This window comes from Lissotriton vulgaris, chromosome 1_1 (assembly GCF_964263255.1).
Source record: "Lissotriton vulgaris chromosome 1_1, aLisVul1.2, whole genome shotgun sequence".
In the NCBI taxonomy this organism is placed as follows: domain Eukaryota; kingdom Metazoa; phylum Chordata; class Amphibia; order Caudata; family Salamandridae; genus Lissotriton; species Lissotriton vulgaris.
The window spans coordinates 293,828,245-293,851,296 of record NC_141685.1 but is presented as its reverse complement, the minus strand read 5'-3'; the positions used below and the strand labels follow the sequence as shown (position 1 = coordinate 293,851,296).

General features: G+C 43.0%; 1 protein-coding gene across 1 annotated transcript in view; it reads left to right on the top strand.

Annotated features, from left to right (window-relative positions):
* The first annotated feature begins 2,193 nt into the window (after nt 1-2,193).
* The window catches only part of ATP6V0B (ATPase H+ transporting V0 subunit b), a 141,821-nt gene continuing 120,962 nt past the window's right edge, over nt 2,194-23,052 (top strand). Inside the window, exon 1 of the mRNA XM_086952328.1 lies at nt 2,194-2,545. Within this exon, the coding sequence (XP_086808454.1) occupies nt 2,479-2,545 (67 nt within the window). The 5' untranslated portion in view covers nt 2,194-2,478. The remainder of the gene's footprint in view (nt 2,546-23,052) is intronic.

The following is a 23,052-nucleotide window of genomic DNA, read 5'->3' as shown; positions in this document are numbered from 1 at the left end:
TCTCCCTTGTGACTCTACAACTTGTACATTTGCAATTTTTTCGGCTTGTATCTCTTCCTTGTGTGACTTTACCACTTGTACATTTGCAATTTTTTTCTGTTTGCCTCTTTTATGTAACTCGTGTAATCCTAAATCCTTATGTATCGCAACTGGTTCTTATGTAAAGTGCTCTCACACCTTCGGGTAATGTTTGCGCTATATAAAATCGCATTAAAAATACTCAGAGGACTGACCGTTCCTCTGGAAGAGGTGGGCTGGAGAGAGAAGATTGGTGTTCAAACAAAGGAGGGTTACAGCTGCATCGTTGCAACCGTCTTCAAACCAACCATTGTATTTTGTTTATCAGATTGTAATTCCTATCAAAATCGTGAGACATGCGGAGACGGTATTTTGGGGACGGACGATCGTGACATTCTCGTTGTTACTGTGCATATTTTAAATCATCGCAAACGTGTCTAGTGTGAAATATATTTTTAAGAACAATACCCTAGAACAAATTGATTATCTTTGCTTATGTTTTTTTTATTCAGCTGTTTAATACACATTAGCCTCTGTCGCATCGGTTAACCGTATTGTTTATATTTACTTGGCAGTACCGCTCATGACTCTCTACTAATACTCTCTACTAATCACTCTCTACCACTCACTCTAATACTGTACTACTTACTCTACAACTCTCTAATACTGCCTAATAGATTTAGTAATGAGAAAAAAATGCTGTGAGGTACTGACTGTAATACTCTACAAAAAACTGTCTACTACACACAAATTAATACACACTACTACTCACTCTTTACTACTCACTCTCTAATATTCTCACTATTCACTCTACTAGTTACACAACAAATATCTAATACTCTATACTCACTGTACTACTCAATATCAACTACTCACTACTACTCACTCTACTACTAAAGTACTTATTCAACAACTCTCTAATACTCCCTACTCACTTTAGTACACAAATAAATACTCTACAGTACTCACTATAACGCTCTATTACACACTCTACTACACACCCTTTGCTACACGCTCTACTACTCACAAATACTCACTCAAATAGTCACTCTATACTACTCACTATCAAATATTATCAATACTCACTTGAATACTTACTATACAACTCCATAACACACTCTACTCACTGTAATACTCAATATCAACTACTCGCTACTACTCTCTCTACTAAATAGCATCTAATGTATAGTACTTACTGTAATACTGTACTACACACTCTGCTACACTATCTACTACTCAAAATTACTCACTCATAATTAATCACTCTATACTACTCACTCTTTACTACTGAAACTAAAAATACACTTTGTATATGTAAGGGTGTGGCTGTGCATGTAAATGTGTGTGGCTCTAGTACTCTTTACTACTCACTCTCTCACTATTTAATACTCACTCTTTCACTTTTTACTACTCGCTCTCTAATACTCTCTTTACTAATAACTCTCTCCTACTCACTATCAACTACTCACTCTTCTACTCTACTACTTACTCTGTGTGTGGGTGCTAATGCAATAGGTCTCGCATATGCAAGCGATTAAGCTATTGGCAATATCAATGACAATGCCATTTATTTATGATTTAAAAAAAAAAAAAGAAATGTCATGAGCAATGCCAATAGCTCTACCTTTAATAATGCCGAGACCATTGCATTGTAAATGCTTGTTTAGGACTTGTGCCCAGCTATAATACATTCTAATACCTCACCAGTTCTAATAAGGAATACATGAATGCTTACTTATATAACAGCAGCTTTGTTTCCTCTATATGGTCGAGGCACTATCCTTAGGATATATAGCAGGAGGTACTATCCCATGTATAAATTCAACATACACATTAACAGCAAGTGGGAGATTTTTTTTAAAACTCTATCTTCCCCATTAGCTTATATTTCAGCAGAGGCAATTTTAGGTAGGAGACACCTAAAATAAAGCATTTTTGGCTTCAACAATCGGGTACCTCCCCCTTGAATAGAGTTTATTATCATAAATACCAGAGTTGGCCCGCCTGCCACTTCAAGATGGCAACTAAGTGCCCATCACAGTCCCTTCTCTGTTTCTAAAGATGAAAGGTTTCGGTAGTCAAATATGCCATTTTACCCACAAGCACTGCGCTAGTGATTGTGCGGCGGCCATGTTAGGGTCAGGATTGACGTAAAACGTACGTGCGGATTCTCTAGGCAGACAAGCGTACTTCAGAACACTATACTTCCTTTACGTACGGCAGCGTTACGGAATGTGATCGGGTCACGTGGTGTTCTTCCGTCACGAGTCGGCGGCGGAGGGATCAGCTGATGGCCTGGAGTCCTTGCCCCCTTTTCTGTGTGCTACCTGCCGAAGGCATCACCCTGCCACTGTAACGACGGGCTGGTAACCCAGCTCCGAGCGGCGCATTCCTCCCCGGGGGTGATCCCAGAAGGCCCCCCTCTTCAGCACCCATCACCGCTTCCCGTCCGCCGCAGCCATGAATGGGCACTTGATGCTGTATTCGGGGATCACCGTGGCCTTTTGGAGCACCCTCATCATCGTGGGTAAGAACATTGAGTTTGAGCTGCAATGGGAGGCGTTAGAGCCACGGTGAATGTGCATTACTGCCGGTTGCATCGAAGTTCCCCTACTGGTAGGCAGTGGGCTGGTCCTTTGGGGGGGGGGGCTCTTATTGTAGCCGGCCAGGCAAACGGGAGGGGAGCAGCTAAGCTCTTCCATGACACCCCCACTCCCTCCACCTTCTCACCCCTCTAGCGTCTCTGGGTGTAGCATCCTAATTTAATGTCAAAATCAGTATAAGGCCCACCTTGTTGTTTTCAAGGTCGGTGTAAGCTTCTCCTTTAAACGGTTAGTTAGAGCACCCCTGCGTCCCTCTTTATTTCCGGGTTGTAAGATCTTGCTGTCACCCCCTGAACCATCTTCATTTCAGAACCCTGCATCCTTTACATCCCGCACACAGCTCGTGTGGACCTAAGTATACCCCACCTAGAGCCAGGAATAGCATATTCCCTTTTCATATATATTGATTTCCATCCCCGTTTCCATTTTTTCTTGAAGGGACATAGTGATCCTTGCGAATCTTTCCGTTTCTCTCGCCTTCTTTCTTGCTTGCTTTCTCAAGTTTTGGAAGAACCCCAACTGCATGTGTTCTGTTCAGATTGAATTTCCAACTATCTTCATTCAATGTATAATTTGGCTCATTTTTTTCGCATAACATTAGGTCCTAAGTTTATAAAAACTGAAATGTACTTAATAATATCTCATTCTCCATTTCGTCTTTTACGGTATCCTCTCTCGCTTTCTTTACTGATTCAGGGTGAACCCGCTGAATCCTTTCGTGTTCTGGGCTTATACATGTTATGTATAGTAATAAAGACAGGAACATCCTTCAATACTCTTTTACATATTTTGGACGGGTTATGTGCTGTGTTACTTCGTTTGCTTGGCCAATTAAAGTACAGCAGTTAATGTGTGATTCTTGCAAGCCACATGTTCCAGCCCTTACTCCACTCTAGTTGCCATTGCTGATTATTCACTTTTGGATTTAAAGTGTAATCTGCTATATCTGCCTTGTCCTGCACCTATCGCTTACAAGTTTGTGATCGTGCGGCCGGTGTATGGACGCTTCGCATGCATGCATTCAATGTTTTCAGAATTCTTTGTAGGTTCTGCTGCTACTGATGATAACATGTACACCTTCTTATTTTAACTGCTAATTATTATTCCACTGCTGATACTTCCTCAATTGACGTGTTTCACCCACAATTGCTACTCATAAATGTGTATTGATTCTTATAGCAATCATCACGTTTGTGATTGACAATTTATTATTAAAGAAGACAAAGAATCCATTATTGATAAATACTTGGCATGTGTTTATTATAGCACATTTATAAAGAGTCTTGCTGTTTCGTAGCTTATTTAATGAGTGTTACTTTCTTATAATATCTGATTTGCAGTTGGTCTTTAGTGATTGAGCAGTGTGATGGCGGACTTGGCATGTTACAATTCTAAGTCCTAAAGTTTGTAAGGCATTTGTTAAATTCCAATGCACATGGCCCTTTGTGGAAGGTCTAGTCTTCTACCCCCAAAGTGGAGAAGAATAATATACATGGGGAGCAAAGTACTGTGTTGGGGAATTTTAGCTGAAGGTGTAAATATGTAGGGACTGTTTGCAGTGAGCATTTTACTCGTGTGTATGTAAGTGTAGACACGTTTGTGCCTGCTTTAAGATGCAACTTGCTGGGGCTTCTTAAAAGTAGTAGTCATTTAAATATGAAATATTAGTGCTTGTGCAGTTCATACAACTAGTCTTTATCCAGTTTCTGGCGAAGACGCAAATTGACTGATGCAGGAAGGTGATATAAGGTGCCCAGGTCATCTCAAGGTCAAGATGTTAGGCTAGATACAGAATTCACTGATACACACTCCTTTCTGGGGAACAAATTCACATTACTTGTGAGAAGCGTCTTAATTTGATTTTAAAATCATTTCTTCCAACCAAATAGTTTGAATGTTGGCTTTCGACCTTCGGGCCTTTCATGCTCTTGACCTTGCTTGAAAGACACATTGTTGGGTTATTTTTAATCTCATTCTTCCCCTTATTTTGGTTACTTCCTCCAATTCCCCTGCATTATAAGTTTAATGTTGGTGACTTTTATAGTAGGGGCTTTTAGTGAAGATGGAGTCAATGTGGTAGCACTTTCTAAAGAATTGTGTGTTAAATCTAGCATATTACCCTGGAGAGAGAGATCCTTTCTAGCTTTTAAGAATCTGTTTTCAATATATTTGTATTTATTTACTCTACGTATTCTCGAAAAAATAAATTAAAAAAGATATATACCTGTTATTTTGCAGATGTTCTGGTTTCTTGACCATGAGTGAGTCCTATGTTCACTTTAGTACGAACTACTGCTTTACCTTCTTACACCCATGAAAAGTAGTGCCAGATTGTGTTCGCTTCATCATGAGCTAAGGTCGTCATTACACATGAGACTTCATCACCTGTTCATTGAGCATTCTACTGTGTAGGAAACCATTGCCACAGGATTATGCTATTTAAATTCCCCCTTCCCTGCCCCACCCCTCTCACTACCAACTAGGTTAAATCGCCCATCCGAGAGTCCTGGTGCAAGAAATCAAAAAATATGAATCCAGCGTGGTAGCACTGGTGTGCGTCCGCTATGTTTATGTTTGTATGAAACTAGCAGAATACCGGGTTGTAACTGGTGCTCCGTAGGAAGGGGTTCATTCGCATGGCAGGCGGTGATATGTAGAAGAAGGCCGCCACAGGTACCTAGACCAGTAGTGTGAGAGAATTCAAAGAGGGCAAGATACCTATTGCATGTTTAGCTGGAGCCGCCGGCCTATTACTCCTCATCGAAAGTCGCATCTTGTAGCTTGAACCTTTCTAGTAGGGCATCCCAATCGAGTGAGATGAGTCTTCTGAGCATTCATCTGTATTCCTCCCACCATGTTGCTCCGCTTTCTGCCTGTCCCCAGTGGATTACCTCCTTCCGACATAGGACCACCTGTAGATCCCTCTGGGATTTCCAGTGTCTGGCTATTAGTCGCTTTGCCAGTATTAGGGCCAAATCGATAAAGCGCAATGCCACTTTGGAGGTTTTTGGTCTAGGATATAAGCAAAAAAGACACCGTGCTGGTTGTCCCATGAAGTAATGCTAGTCAGAGCTGTTAAGGCTGTGGAAATCTCAGCGCAGTAAGCAGATGGTGATGGACATGACCATAGCATGTGCATGAGATTGGCATCTGCTGTAAGGTAGCGCAAGCATGTGGAAGAGGCCGATGGTAATATGCGGCTGACAATAACTGGAGTTTGGTAATCAATAGGAGTGAGACTTTGCAGGATAATTTAATATAGTAGCCCAGTCCTTGTCTGAAAGCTCGCAGGATAGATCCTCATCACATTTGGCTCTTAAGGTGAGAGCAATATCAGGAGATGGGTATGATACTCACAGTAGAGGCAGCGTACTAGGTGCCTGCTGTGCCCCATAGTGTGTAATGCCTGAAGTGGGGCAAGTGTCTCTGGTTCCCTCCAATCCTATGCCCAACTTGGTGTCACAAAACTGACCATTTTGGTCAGTGTAAGAAATAGGTCTTCAGTCAGCCTAGGTGCGTGCACAAAATGAGTGTGCCAGCAGTACCCCATCTTAGAACAATGAACCCACTGCCACTACCCCTTCCTGCTCCCAATTACCTAGCCTGCCTGTTGTCAGTGTACCTGAGGACGTGGGGAGGCCACACAAGGGTGTTTGCTCATACGGAACCATTGAGCCCGTGTATTTTCTTGCTAGCTTCCAATATGTGAGGGCTATATGCATGAGCCCGTAGTCGTCTCCTCTGTATCCGGCAAATGAGGTGGTGGAGATGAGCTTGGCCTCTTCTTCCACTGTATAGCTGATATCCGTCGTATTCCGCCAGCCAACTAGTAGAAAAGCCATATTTAGCTGCCCGCCTCCATCAGTCGGCAACTGCAGCTTCGCTGGGCTCACTCTACGGCATCCCTTTCCCCAAGTGAGATCCAATAACAAATCTGAACATCCACGCCTGCACCACAGTTGGAAGGTGAACAAAGCTGGCGTGGTAGCTGACAGTCTTTGCCAGTGCCAAGCGCCCAGCTACTGAAAGAGGTAGTGTAATCCAGAACACAATCTGAAAACGTAATGAACTAATCGTACGGACGAGGTGGCCCTCATTCAGGTCCTGTGGCTGTCGTTATATTTGCATCCTTGCATTAGTTGTTGCATTCTCCTAATCGTTTTATTTACTGAACAGCAAAGATTGATTATTAGTAATACATCTGGGCCACTGAGCCTGTATTTATCAACTTACAGTGAATGATACTAACTATATCTATCATTCCTGTTCTATAAGCTTGGACCTCTGCTACATTATGCTCTTTAGTACGTTATAAAGTTTTACAGTGTATACGTGGTTTTAGGGAGGTGTGGGGCTGAAAACAATTGTTGGTGTATTTGTGCAGAGATTTACTGCTTCATCTGAAACAAGTCGCTTACAAGCAGGATTTCATTTACAGTGTAGTTTAAGACACCACAGATCAATTTAAAAAAAAGTTATTTTATAGCAATGTTAATAAAATTTGGATCTTCAAATGCTGTTTGCTTTGTCATAAGATACATAAATATATTCCCAAAAGCCACATTCTAGGCGTTGCTTGCCTGCTCCTTCCTCTGTTCTGCACACTGTTGTTCTACAGGTACAGAGGTGATAGTTGCATCCTGTCTGAATTGCTTTTCTCGGTCTCATGTGTGAGCCTTGTTCAATGAGAGCACACCGAACCTTGCTCTATCTTTCACATGGGAGTGTACTAGAAGGTCCTACCCTTCCCTTTTACCTGGTGCCAGTCTCGCAACTGGTTACCTGGTAAGGACTGTGGAAATGCAGTCTTGTGACTGGTTACCTGGGTTGGACTGAGGACTTGTGGTCTCATGACTGGTTACCTGGGTAGGACTGCAGGCATGTGGTCTCTCGACAGGTTACCTGGGTATGCAGTTTTGCGACTGGTTCTCTGGATAGTGTTGTAGGCATGCAGCCTCCCGACTGGTTACATGGGCCGGACTGCATACATCCATCTTACAACTTGTTACCTGTGTAGAACTGAGGACTTGCAGGCTCGTGACCAGCTTCCCCTCGCCGGATAGCAGGCATGCAGTTTTGCAACTGGTTATCTGGGTAAGAATGTAGGCATGCAGATGAAGCTGGGGACTCAGTCTGAGCTGCCAGAATAATGCTTGGCGCTGCTTACCTCGTGGCTCAGTTCAGTCAGGGGCCATTTATCACAGATGACATTGGGTTGACACAGTGTCAATTATTGAACTTATTTGTGTTTGAAGAAGAGACTTTCAGGTTTCTTACATGAGACGGCCCGCTTAGTTTTGGGTAAATTTCAATCTGAAAACATTAAAGGTACGCAAAGTGGCTGTTGCTATTGGAGTTTGTCCTTTGTATATAGCCCTGCCTAGAAGGACAAATTCAAAGAAATTGGCAATATAGCTCAGAGAAACACATGCCACTTACGTCAGCTCAGGATGTCCATCTAAATTTGCTGTACGGTTAACTCAAAACACTTTCTTTTTGTAGTTGATTTATAAAGTATGTCCTTAATTAATGCATAATAACGTCTGAATTGCAATGTGCTAATAAGTATATCATAAAAAACAAGTTATTACTCAACCTGATTCGAGATGTAGGCACCTCCTTGCCTCTTCAGTCACTGGTCTTGTGGCTTTTCTTTTTTTTGTTAATGTTTTCTTTCACGTCTCATTTACGTACTGGTTCGTTTGGGACCAAGGGCTTTAGACTTACTGGTTCTTCCTGCACTACTTTGGGCAATCTTCTGTACAGAAATAGTCATCATATGGAGGTTTTAGAGTCCTTGACATTCCAAAGAAGGGTCAATAGAAGGCACGTTACCCTTCGTTCCACCCCCAATCCTGGCCTGGTGTCGTTAAATATCTCTAGTTCTGTCGGCAGACATGAGACCTCTGGCCTTGTTTGTTTGTGGGTAAACAGGGTTTCAAACGATGCGCTGTGTTGCTGGATGAGATGCTTTCTGACCGCCATGTTGGAATCTAACACCTGTCACTGTCTGGGCTGTTCACTGATAGAGCTTGGACATGGAGATTGGAGATTTCAGGTATGGGTGCGGACAATACTGTCTGCTGGCTGTCACATCAACCTCTCTGCAATTGTGGAGATAAACAAAAATAGGTTATCAAACCATATGTTGCATAGAAAACACCCGTTGCCTTCTTGGAAAGTTTAGAGGCTCTAATGCTGCCATTCTCTGCTTTCAGGCTGGTTGCAAATTCCAGTCTGGGTAATAATATTTTTTCGAATGATGGTGCCCAGATGTGGGTCCCGTGCTCTCCTTGCCTCTGGAGTCCAGCTAGCCTGGCTGATGAGGTGCGATGTCCCGAAACCGGTCCCAGGGTGCAGGGAGGACCTGGCCTGGCAGGTCGGTCTGGACTGTTCCCATAGGGAACAACGGCAAGACTGATTTACCTATGGCTGGGTTTAAAGTGGCATGGCATGGGGAGCTAAACCAAATGGATTTAGGCCCTGATCTCTTTACTGGGGTGAAGGCTTGACATTGATCAGCATTCTGTCCATCAATTGTTCTTTTTGCATCTGCCTTGTCCGTAATCTCCATTTAAAAAAAATTGTGGAACGTGTTCCCCATACCTTTGAAATGCCCTGAGCACGTTGGTATTTGTGGGTGATAAAACAGCTCGGCAGGTTGAACACTCGCTGCAGAGAACTGCGTAACCTTCCAGTTAAATACCGGCAGGCCTCAGCTCGCCCTTGAGCTGCAGCTGAAAGGATGCAGAGTTGACTGAAAACACGCGGTTTAGGACCCACGACACTACCTCAGGGTGTGGGACCATTTAAATAGTCCTAGTACACAGGTTTTTGGCGTTGTGATTTGCTGTGCGGGTTTTTATTTTGTCTGTCAGACGTTGCTGTTCTTATGCTTGTAACTAGTGACCCAATCCATATATTGTCTTTATCGCCACCAATGATTATCGTTGCCGACCACAAGAGTGAGCAGTAAAAAGAGCTGCATCTTTTTTGTAAAGGCCAGTTTGAAAACCTCCTTCAAGTCCTTGTTGTCTGTGCGCTGCTGCCCGTGACACACTTGCTGTGACTAGTGGGCACCAGTTTGGTCTTCGTTTTCACTGCCTCCGTCCCGCCTGAAACCAAAACAGTAAACACGGCTTTGTTTCTTGTGCAGACAGACCTGACGGGCCTTAGCAGAGCCTTTCAGAACCTGTTCTGTCAGACAAGGATGGAGAGACATGTCACCCCTGCGCTCTGTGTCCAACACAACTCTTCTAGGAACTTGCCACAAGACGGGGCAACACCTCTGGGCTTGAAGGCACGTCGCACATCCAGAGATATCATACAGCCCATGGCGGCCATCTCATCTCATATGAAATGCATGTCGCACCAATGCGTGGTGCAACACAACTCGGCTATAGACGTGTAACCTCTAAACTCGAGGCTGATTTTAATTTATTTTTTTAAGTTGAGAATATTTGCAGGCTAAAAGTAATCTGATCGCTTTCTTTATTTTCAAATGAATATTCACAGCTCTGAAAGTAAAGGTCAGCATGTTACATCAATGAGTGTATAGCTTAATGTTATGTTAGTGAGATTTATTGAGCGTGGGTGTTTTGGTGCTATAACAACCTGCCCGCTGATAAATCGCCTACGGTTTTTAATACTTTGTCATAAAAAGACTTGGTTCATAGAATCTGTTCTGTTTTTGCTGATCGGTTCTAGAGTGTACATCACTGAAACGGTGAACATTCACTGTGCCGGAAGATAATAGACCTGCAGAAGTTCTGCCTCTCACACATAGCATCTCACTGGTAAGTATAAGGCTTTGTGCTTAACCTCTCTGGAATCTCTGATTGATTGAATATTCTTCACTACCATCCTAGGTGCCAACCTCACTAACGCCCACCGGACTTGACATCCGTCCTTGTAGAGGGTGTGTCGTTTTGGATTTGCTGTCTGTTCAAGCAGCCAAGATCTTGAACCATGTACCAGAAGTTCTCTGTGTGACCTTAGTCAGCACCCCTCCCCCCCGCCCCCGGTAACACCTTTCTCCTTTTCTCCAGGACACCATGTTTACTGTACATGTTTATCATTTGATAGCCTAGTGCGTTTCAAGAGGGATAATATGGGTTTTACTTACATTGAGCTGATTGGATTGACACGTCTGATACTGACATGTAGCAAAAAAGCAAAGCAATAAAACCTGGTGCCCTGGTGACATGGAGTTAGGCGGTGAATAACCGAACACTTAAGAGCCATCTTTCTCCAGCAAACTCATCAGCTTCAATTGATTAAAAGATGAACACGCAGAGGCGATGTGTGGCATAAGTTCAACTTTATTAAGTTTGATTAAAATTCTGTTTTGCAAGATTTTTTCAGGTTTCTCTGAGAGGCCATGTTTTCATGACTGGGTAAAATTGCACTTCCCTCGACATGTTCCTTATTCCTCCTCCTCCTGAGATTTCATATTCATTTTTGATTGGCAGGACTGCTCAATAATTCTTTTATTTACTCCTAACAAAGTTGTGCGATCTATACGGCCTAAAATGTCATTATTTTAAAGAATGATGACTGTACATACAGCTTGGAGAGACTACAAATGCCTTTTTAAAAGAAATAGCCTGGGAGGTTTGTGTAGCTCGTGCAATCTGGGATGTCACATTTCACAGGCATCTTAAGTAGAAGATGTCATCCTGACTCAGTGCCTGAGGGGAGTACCGCTCAAGACATTTTGCACGTCAGAGATTAATTAAAAAACAAAAATATATATATTTTTTCTTTTTTATGTGTGCCTTTTACATAGCAGTGAGCTAGTGATTTATCCTATTGGGAATTGTTCTCTACATCGTGTTGCCTTCGCACTCAGCCACACCTCTTTCCTGATCATTGCTCAAGAGTTACACAATGGACATTTTGTACGGTAACTTCTGTCAGCAGATGAGGTCTGCTGGAAGCTTACTCTTTCTGTGATCGGGTTTAAACTTGAACATTATAAACGTTTCTACGGCGTGACTGACCACTGGAAGTAACAGCCAAGCATTCTCGAGGATAAAACCATGTTTGGGCTTTCTCCCAAAACTACAAAAAGTGCCGTTTTCTGGCAAGCAATATTGATGCTGACGACTTTGCATTTCATTGTATTTCTCTTATTTTGTTCTGTTTGTTTAACTTTCACTCCTTACTTTGCTTTTCTCCCCTGTCCGATGACTCGGCTACTACCCCACTTTAGGACTGACGGACATAAAAGATGTCCTCGTCACTGAAACCTAAATAAAGTTAAACCTTCAATGAAGAGTACCAATATATTAACCGCTCCAGGGCCTTTTACAGTGCTTGAAAATGGCAAAAGGTTGTCACAATAATTAACAAAATATGTTATTATGAAGTTTGACAAATCAACTTTTTTGTTGCTTTTTCCAGCAAGTGCTGGAGTCTTGATTTTTGACATTTCATGGTGCTTTAAATTTCGTCCCCATTGTTGAATTGAACTACTGTTTTGCTTACTTATGTCCATGTGTGATCCATTATAAGAGGAGACTGCCGGAAACAATTAGTAGGTTTGAATCAATGTGCTATTATGTCACTTCATTGTACATTCTGTAGCACCTACATTGGTGCGTACTTTCCTATTTTCATAGTCTACCAACAGTCCTAGTTTCTAGCTTATAAACATAACTAAAAGCACAGCAATTAAAGGCTGGCTTAAAAGTCTTTGAATATGATGCGTTTTTGGAAGGAACGGCATGGAAATGAGGAGTGCTTGTCAGTGTTCTTGACCGTATTCGGATATTATGACCTCTTTCTGCTTTTGGCCGTGGTCTTTGATCCACAATGTTTAATAAGAATATATTGAGTGAGCCTTGCTGCTCCAGCTGCATACTTAGGGCAGTGTTTTACCCTTTGGAAGAGAGACCTGAAAATACATCATCATGGGTAGACATCTATGAGATGCTATAGTATCCCGTTCCTGGACGTTAGTTCAAGCTGCTTCTTGGGTCATTACTAAACTATTGTGTCACTGCCTTGTCGTGGATTTTAAGATCACTTTAAGCTCCTCTTTCCCGTTTATTTGTCATTTTCTTGGGGGCGTCCCTGCAATCTGTAACTGGCTCCTATCTGGAATATAATGTATGTGATGTGTTTTCATCTACTGTATAATCTCCTCTCAATCACGCTTGCACTCCTGGACCTGGGTGACGTTACAAAGCATATAAACACACATTATATAATTGTATTAGCATCAACATGTCCTATGTGCCTGCTGTGAAACGCATCCGATTTTTCCTAAATATATTTTAATTTGTGTTGCAAAAAAGGGCAATGGGGTTATCTTTAAATTGAGTGCAAGAAACCGACAGCATCCATCAGCGTTTCTGAAAGAGGATCTAAAAGTTACTGCACAGGATCTGGAGTTAAGATGGCTTTTGAGCAATGGAACTATTCCTGGAAAACACTTAAAACAAAAACATTTAAAATAATCTAGTAAATAGTTTGCATCATTAATGGACTCTGAACGAACCAACACAAAGAATGGCAAGGCAAATGGTGAGTGAGAAATGAAGGAACAGTGAGATATACCACTTAAAGACCAGCTAGGCCACTTGTAAGACACTCTGAATGCTATGAACTCTGCACGTTTTGTCCCTCTGTCAATAAATTGTCTCGTCTGGGGATTGGTAAATATGCCCCCAGATTTGTAGCCTATGTTTGGAATTCCTGCTCTCAGATGGGCGATCGTTAATGTTTTTAATCTAGCTCAAATAGACCTCATAGAATCAATAGTTATGTTAATGTTCATTTAGTAAACCACACCGTCGCCATCCGGTTTCATGGCGCTGTTAACTGGTAGACGGGAGACTTACCAAGTGACTAAAGTCTGGGCTGAGATTTAATCCCTAAAAGCGTGCCTAAAGAGCCTGGTTTTCAAGTGCTTTCTGAATTGAATGATGATATTTTCCGAAGGCAAGTGGAGGGAAAGGGAATTCCAGAGTGTGGGGCCATCACCAAAAAACTGCGTCCTCCTATTCTTGCCCATCTGTATTTTGGCGTGACTAGAAGATTTTGGCCATGGACCTATGTACACATCCTGCCACATATTTCCTAATTTTATTATTAAGGAATTGAGAAGCCCGGTGTGGCAGGCTTTCAGTATTAAGTAGCACAATTTCAGGTGAACTCTGTCTTCTAAGTAGCCACTGAATTTGTTTTAGTGCCAGAGATACATGAGACTTCCTTGGCAGTTGAAGAATGAGCGAAACTGCCAGATTAAAATAAATAAAATCTTCTTAACATTTCAAAATGTAACATTGTATGTAACAGTACTGTAGCATATATGATTAATATACCAGAACACATTTTTTATACAGGCATATACATCAGTTTCAGACCCCTCTGGCATACGGTGTAACAAACTTGCAGAGTACTTTAATAAAAAAATCCAGCCGATCCTTGAATCCCTCCCTACCAAGGACAATGATGATCTTCCTCCTCACTTCCCTATGAATCCCCAAGTAGGATCCCCTGCGCACCTCCTAGAGAACTTTCCACCTATCTATGACCAAAGAATCCATTACTTCTCTGGCGACCACGGTAAAGAGTGGTTCCCCCACCGACCCTGCACCCTTGAACATCTTGAAACAGGTCATGCCTATTATAGCCCCCATCCTGACTAATCTGATCAATACCTCACTCACTGCGGGACTAGTCTTCCCCCTCTCCGCACCCCCCGTGCCCGCCCCCAAGTGGAAAGAGGGAAGGGTCAAAGCTCTACTAAAAAAGCCCAACTTGGACCAGGCAGATTGAGGCAACTACCGCCCCATATCCCTTCTCCCGGCCATAATCAAGGTAATAGAGAAACACGTCAACTCAACTCTCTGGTTTCCTCAAAAGCCACAACCTGCTCCGTCCCTCACAAACGGGCGTCCGAACATGCCAAAGCACTGAAACGGCTCTACTGGCAGTGGTAGAGGCGAGCATGGAAATCCTACACTCAGGAGATTCCGCGGCCATTCTACTCCTTGACCTGAGCGCCGCTTTCAATACGGTAAATCACTCGATTATGATCCAGCGACTCAGGAACATAGGAGTGGATGGCACGGCGCTGCAATGGCTAGCCTCCTTCTTAGAGGGTAGAACCTATCGGGTTTTTGAAGAAAATACTATTTCCAAACCCACATTTCTTCAGTGCGGGATGCCTCAGGGCTCCTCGCTCAGCCCAACCCTTTTTAATGTTTACATGTCCACGCTAGCAGACATAATAGACCCACATGGTATTCCTTTAGTCACCTATGCTGATGACACTCAGCTGGTGGTAGGGCTAAATCAACCCAATCAGGAAACCCATACCCTTTACTCCTGCTTGAGTGACATCTCAAACTGGTTGGACGAGTCCCAGCTCAAACTTAATGGGGGAAAAACTGAGATTATGATCTTGGGTAACCCTTTCAGTTTTAACCCCAGTCTGATGTGGACTTCATGCATGGGCCCAGCCCCTTCCTTAAAATCAGAAATTAAGAGCCTTGGATTATGGTTTGACCAGGATCTCAGCCTCAGGACCCAAGCCATAAAACGCTGTATCATTTATACTATACCCCTGCAAAAATAGCACAATGGGGAGGTACTGTGTGTATTAAGTGTTATAGGTGTGGAAGCCTGGAAGCTGATTTAAAACATGTATTTGCAACGTGCCCTCATCTATATTCACTTAAAAAAGATATTGAAGGCTTCATAAATAATATTTTAGGAACTGAAATTGTGTTAACTCCCGGAACAATATTACTAGGAGTAAATGTGGAGGATGAACAATTATCAAGCGGGAGGGAATTTTTATTTGTAGCATTACCAGTTATGAGACTATGCATAGCCTCTGCATGGATTGACCCTATCCCACCCACTTTTCATAATTGGTTGGCCAAATTAATAACAACTTATAATGTTGAGAAAGAGATCTATGCACGGAAAGGAAAAAGGGTAAGGAAGCTGGGTAAGTTAATATGGGGTCCCATTACACGATGGAAGGAGGGAGACAGCTGATTAGGATATAATTGTAAATAAGTGAAGTTATGAAAATATTAAAGAATGGAAACTTTGCTTGATTAGATTTATGTTTTCAGAACTTGGACTGCTATTTCTTAGTTTTGATTGTTTTTTTTTTTTCAACTGGGTGTTGCGCCTTTTATTATTGTTGCTGTTTTATTTGCTTTTTTTTTTCCTTTTCTTCTCTCAATGTGATTTATTTTGTCAGTAATATTGCCGTGCCCTGTATGTAACAGTAAAAAAAACTCTCAATAAAAAGATTAAAAAAAAAAAAAAGGACCCAAGCCAGGAAAACAGCAGAACTGTGCTACGTCCTCCTGAGAACGGCGCGAAAGGTCTCTCCCCAAAGATCTCCGCTGCAACCCCTCCTACCCTCTCTTCAAAAAAAGGCTCAAATCACTTCTTCTCAACAAATATTGGGGCCCCCAACGTCCATGACACGATTACTATACACACTCCGCTCCCCTGCTATCCTCTCACCCTACCCCCTTTCCCTACCTCTTTCCTCCTCTCCTCCTGTTTCTTATCCCCTATCTCTCTGATTCTCTATACTCTCCATCCTCTCTTACCCTCCGTGAATATGTATACACTGCTTATGTCATTATATGCTACCTCCTATCCATGCAAATGTCATTTTTTGTATCCTTCATGATTTTTACACACTTTTAACTATTTCTTGTATGTATACCGACCTTATAAAGCGCTCTGATACCCCCGGGCCCAGTAGCGCTATATAAAACTCTCTAAATAAATAAATAAAATAAGTAATGGTCCAATCCCTAATACTCTCCAGATTGGACTATGGGAATGCACTGTACTTAGGCGCTCCCATTTCTGCAGTCGGGAAACTTCAGACCGTTCAAAATAGCGCAGCAAGGCTGCTGGCAGGTACTTCCAACAGGCTTTTGGCCAGCCCAGCCCTCCGCACCCTCCACTGGCTCCCGGTTCAAGAGCGGATCAGGTTTAAGGCTTTGTGCCTTGTACATAAAGCATTGCAAGGACTCAGCCCACCCTCGATCTCCACTATGATTCACCCATAGAAGCCAGTCGGAACCTTCGTTCAGACGATCTTCATCTGGCAGAGACTCCTAGGATCAAGCGATCCAGGAGCGGTGGCAGACTTTTCTCATATAATGTTTCTAGACTGTGGAACTCACTGCCTCTTCACCTATGCATAACTCAGGACCACATGGCTTTCTGGAAGAAACTAAAGACCTTGCTCTTTTCCTTGTTCCATGGCTCCTTGTGTTGGTGACTTAGTGCTGGGAGGCCTCCGGGTAGCCATGCGCTCTATAAATGCTCTTCCATTCCATCAAGGGTATTAAAACAGTGTCTCTCTTAGCCTCCGGTGGTACGCGTCTCTATTGTTCCTTGCCAGTTTGGTTGTCAGGGAGATACAAAGCCCCCCTTGGTATGAATTCTATGCTCCCCATTTCTTATCCCATTTTTTGGGTCATCCTATGCTCTTAAAGACTTCCTTCTCCACTATCATGCTTTTATCCATGTCTTGTTCCCACCCCCTCACTGGAATGGCCAGATTTTGAATGCTGTGAAGATTTGCAGTTGTGACAGGTACCCTAGGTGGAATTAGAATAGTCTAGCTTTGGCGGGATGGTGGTTTCTATCACAGATTTAAAGAGTTTCTTGTGGTAGAAGGCATGCTAATTTCCTGATAGATTTCAAAAGGAAGGCACTGCTCAATGTAAGAGCACCCACCTGGGCTACCAGGGTAAGATGACTGCCCATCACAACCCCCAAGCTTTTAGCTGAGAATTTGGGGAAAGGAGGCCTATTCAGTTCAGGGGGGCCAGTAGGTGCTAGACCAAAGAACACGTTTGTTGTTTGACCAGTGGTTAGTCATGCAAATGATTTTCTTTTGCACACGTTATGGTCCTGAAGAATCGCATGTCAATGTACTTTAAGCGAGAAACATGTTGACCATGCTTTCCACACCTTAGTACGGTCTCACACTTGGAAACTTAAATTCCAGCGAGTACAGACTAATCTTTATTTTAATTGTGGCAGAGGACCACCAGAATAAATTTGTCTTCCGGTACCTCTTGCCTCATTTTATCCCCGCTCACACAGTCTACTCTGTTCTGGCCCCTCACCCACACTTCACCCATAGGCAGTTGGATAAAAAGATCTCCGCTAAAGAGCCCCTCTTTGAGGTGTTGCCCGTTGGGAATTGCACCGCCTACCCAACGAGGAGCATTGACTATGATGAAGCATGACACTCGCAAGGGTGTGCGAGGCCATTATATCCAACACAATGGATACCCAGGGTTAGTTCTCCAATGAGCAGTGCCCCCTGCACCTAAGTGACCTTCTTAGCCTCCCCCCTAGGACCAGCCCAGTCTCCTTTTGTTGGTCTCATTATCCAGGGCTCCGACTGTGGCTGGACCTTCCACTCATCTTTTGAGTGGTAATCTCAGCCCTCTGGATCACAACTGATCCCTACTTTCCCCTTCCTCTTTTGTTATATAATTCACAACTAAACATTGATGGGTAATAATTTGCAGTACAAAGTACATCAAGATTTTTTTTTTTTTTTGCAGTGGATGTTTTTGCCACTACAAGAATAGCCCCTGTCACTTGACTATTCTACATGATACAGTGTGGTTTGTCATCTGTATATATATAAGTGCCACCCTTTTCAACGTATACATGAGCCCCCTAGCGGCCATCGCCCGCCAACACAACCTCAACATCATCTCCTACGCGGATGACACTCAACTGATCCTATCACTCACCAATGACCCTAGCACCGCCAAAACTAACCTACACGAAGGAATGAAAGAAGTAGCCGAATGGATGAAACACAGCCGTCTGAAACTGAACTCAGATAAAACAGAAGTCCTCATCTTAGGTACCTCCCCCTCTGCATGGGACGACTCTTGGTGGCCAGAAGCCCTTGGAAAAGCACCCATCCCGACAGACCACGCACGGAACCTGGGCGTCATCCTGGATTCCTCACTTTCAATGAACAGACAAGTCAACGCCGTCTCCTCATCCTGCTTCAACATTCTTTGCATGCTCAAAAAAACATTTCGTTGGATCCCCACCGAAACTAGGAAAACGGTCACCCACGCTCTGGTCACGAGCCGACTGGACTATGGAAACACCCTCTACGCCGGGACTACCGCTAAACTCCAGAAAAAACTCCAACAAATCCAAAACGCCTCAGCCAGGCTCATATTAGACATCCCGCGTAAAGAACATATCTATGGTCACCTGAAAAACCTCCACTGGCTTCCCGTCAATAAGAGGATCACTTTCCGGCTCCTAACCCACGCACACAAAGCACTTTACGAAATCGGACCAGAATGCCTCAACACACGACTGTCCTTCTACACCCCCTCCCGCCAGCTTCGATCTTCCAACCAAGCCCTTGCCACCGTACCTCGCATCAACAAGACCACCATGGGAGGTAGATCCTTCTCCTACCTGGCAGCTAAAACCTGGAACTCACTTCCCACTTACCTTCGCCTTACCCAGAACCACCTAGCATTCAGAAAGCAACTTAAAACGTGGATATTTGACAAGTAATTCCCCACCCCTCCTTAAGCGCCTTGAGACCCTCTGGGTATGTAGTGCGCTATATAAATCCTCTGACTTGACTTGACTTGACTGTTCTGTTTGAAGAGATCCAGTCAATTCAATGCTTTTTGTGTATATGATTGTTCCGAATTGGTAGTAGTCTTGTCGACTGTTGATGGTATGTTCGGCATCGTTGTGGGTTTCTGTACTACAGATTCTATCCTGGACACCTTGTTACTGTTCAGTAGACTGAATTTGACCGCCTAAAAGCTGGATCCTTTGGTCTTGTCTCCTCACAGACATTTAAATAATGTTTTCTTTGAGTAAAACTCATTTTAAACTGAAATTTACTGGTTACCTTCTGGCCAACATGCTCTGATACAAGGCTTTTCAGAGCCAAAGACAAAATTAAATATTTCAGGTTGATGCTCCCTTTGTCTGATTAACAAGACCATTCGCTTTAACCTCATAGCTGCTGCGCCCGTCCAGCGGCCGACGGCACCACTACCTCGGGAGTGCTGCCGTCGGCCGTTGGACGTTCCAGCTGCACCTGCGCAATGGAACGTTCAGCACTGGAGCTGGACGTTCCAAAGCAGCTAAGGTGTTAAACTGTCGGTTTCTTGTTGCCATTTGTGGCGGTGCCCTATGGCAGCTGTTTCACTGTCGTTAACATAGCTCTAGCTAGTATTTTTCCACATTTATTTAAATTGACAATTGTATTCTTTGTCTAGATAGAACAATATAGGCTATATTGTACTAGAAAACGAAAAAAAAATTGGTTAAAAAAAAGGCCAGGAAGTGTAGGGTGGAGAGAGAAGCGCGAGGTGGAAACATAACTATAGAGCCTTTGGTGTTTGGTAACCCGGGGGCTTGTAACAAAAAACTCTGAGCCTATATAATGCGACCCTTACCTTGGGCTGCAACGACCCTTACCAGCGCAGCAACAGCCTTTGCTATTCCATTTCATGCACCACATAGGTCCTGTGATCATCACCTATGGAATGTCCATCATTCTTTTGCATGATTCCCCAGCTAATTCTCAACGCATCGATTTCAGATGATAATTAAGTGAAATGTATGAATGGTTAACTTAAATTTCTTGCATCCATTTGAACAGGGCGTGTAGTTCTAAAACAGTTCTTACAACTCTCTTGCTGCCTTATCTCCGATTCACTTCGCGAAATATAGCATAGAAGGCATTTGGTCTAACTTCCATTTAGGAACTTGGCTGTGTGGTTGCTAAGAACGCCACAGGATTTTTTCTCCAATAGGAACTAGATGTCCTATATTTAACCTTTTTGAAACTATACTTCCCATGTGGCTGGACTGATGGAGCCACTCCGACAGCAGACTTACAGGAGCGAAGGGCCTCGGTGTTACAGGGAGATGAATGCTGCTAATGGGTGATAACCATAGCAACAAGACGACGCCACTGAATGTATAGCGAGTACAAGGGAGGTGAGTAGTGAAAAATAGTCCGCATTTTCAGGATTTGTTTCGCAAACGTGACTCCTGTCCCTTTGCCCGCACAAAGGCGCTGCGGTATGACCGTCTTCTTTCGTTTTGGTTCCATGCCCCTCTTAACCATCTCACAGTCAATGGACGAGCAAAGATCTCTTTTAGCCCTTCACTAGCTGCAAAATGTGCCTGTGGGGATCTACGCTTGCGGGGTCGTGTACAATATAGCTTCAGGAGCATTTTCAGCCAAAAAGACACATTTAGCCACATGCGGATAAACAGATCTCAAAGTGTGAGTGACCGCCAGACACGCCCGAGTACTTCACATGCCTTTAAAAAGACCATTCACTAGTTAACGAGGCTTTGTGTTTTTCACCCCTTCTTACCAGACTGCGGGAGGTGTCTAGAGGACCACCCTGTGCTCAGTGGCTTAAACACCGAAACATAAAGAGCTGCTTTTTACACGGGACAGCAGAATTGTTTATTTGTAACGTCGGTAGCAAAATACCCGACGTCAGCGTGGCAAAATTTGCTAGTATTTTGCGGTTTCTAAATTTAAATACAGACAAAGGAAATATAGATTTCTATCTGTGTGTAAAAATCCGTAAAAACTGAAACCCGGGAGCCCTAATCTTAATCTAATGTGATTTTGGTATTCTTGTGATGTTCCAACTTGTTCTCTTATTAGGCTCATGTGATGCATAATTATCATGCTTGTTGCTTTGCGTACCTGATGGTACCATGTTGCAGGAAAAATGGCTATATCTGAGGGAACTAAAGTAGTCATTATGTGGTAGCTGATTGAGGCTGTTACTGTGAAAGCATGGTATGATAGACTGGTTCCTGTTCTTCCCGAGTCAAAGATTCACACCAGGATTGCTGGTAGATGATATTTTCAATCTGTTGTTAAATCATGGTAGTGGTTAAGTTGACCATTTGTCTTGTGTGCAGATGGTGAGTGGAACATTTCCGCTCAGTATCTTAAGTATTTCACACTTGTCTGTACCTGCGAGTGTTCTGACTATCATAACAATGTTTTTAGATCTTAGAGACTCCAGCAAGAGAATATCAGGGGTACTTGGGTGCTGAGGCTTATCACTTGGTTTAATAATGTAACCCCATATTCTGCCCTCTGTATTGGCTTTCCCTGAAGCTTTGGGTCCAGTTCAAACGGGTAGCTACTCTTAACAAGAACTATTTGAGATCAACCTGCCTCCACAAATCTTCCCATTTTACTATCTTTTCCATCACTTGATGTCGCTGCCTTGTCTTTTGTCTTACCATGGCTTCTCTCTAACTATTACTACTTTTTTGTAACACTGATTTTGTTTTCGCTAATAGCTGTCATGCTGCCAACCAGAACTCGTTATGTTTTTGTCTTTTTTTGTGTCAGACCCATAAAGCATAATTGGGCTCCCAAATGCAGGAAACCCCTTTTTAGTTTCCTGGCTGGTATATCATATGCATGTACTGTATTCTATTGGAATATTACTATAGTGCTATGTGGGGCACTGAAGCGCTTGAACTAAAGTAGTCCCAATTTCTAGACCATTAATTTTGTTAGTTATATTTCAAGCTTTATAATTTCCATGCATCTGTATTATTTTTGCACTTGTAAAATTTTGGAGAAATTTAATAAATACACAGTGACTATTTCGAATTACTTTCTTACCTTTGAATAAGTTAGCAACAACTGAAATATTATAATATTAGACCTTGACAATTGCAAGTTTTGTCTTCTTAGGTCAGGCCGTGCAAGACTTTCATCGTTGTTTTCATCTATGCGTAGAATTTTCAATACTTCTGAAAACATGTTGCTGCACTTTATTTTCCTCTATGTTCTTTTGATGTTTGAAAGAGTTATAGTATGCATAAGAATTTCATTTTACAAATGCAATCTGAATTTATTTCGGAGAACTAATGTAGTTTTTACTTTTGTGCCTTTATCAAAATATTGGGCTCAGTACTCGTCCATTCCATCATAAAAAAGCAGCACTATGTCAGAATATAAATGGCTTTAGACTAGCTTCGATGAAAAACAAATGTAAATGTATAGGCATTTATATAGCGCACTACTTACCCGGAGGGTCCCAAGGCGCTTCGACCGCTGCGAAACCCTTCCTGGCTTCCCTGAGAGATGGTCCCTTAATGGGTATCTCCAGGGTGAGACCAGGCATCCCCGGCGGTCTGGTGGGGCCGTTAGTGAAGATGAGGCAAGCTAATGCCCAGAGTTGACGAGTGTGATCGCTGATCAGAGTGGGCACCGAGGCAAGAGAATTATCGAGTCCGCTGACCCTGGTCCAGAAACCTGCCGCGCCGGGAATCGAACCCTGGTCCCGGGCCGTCCTTTGAAGGGAAGAAATTCTCACTCCATCAGAAGGTAAATTGTTTTTAAACGCCAAGTTTTAAATTC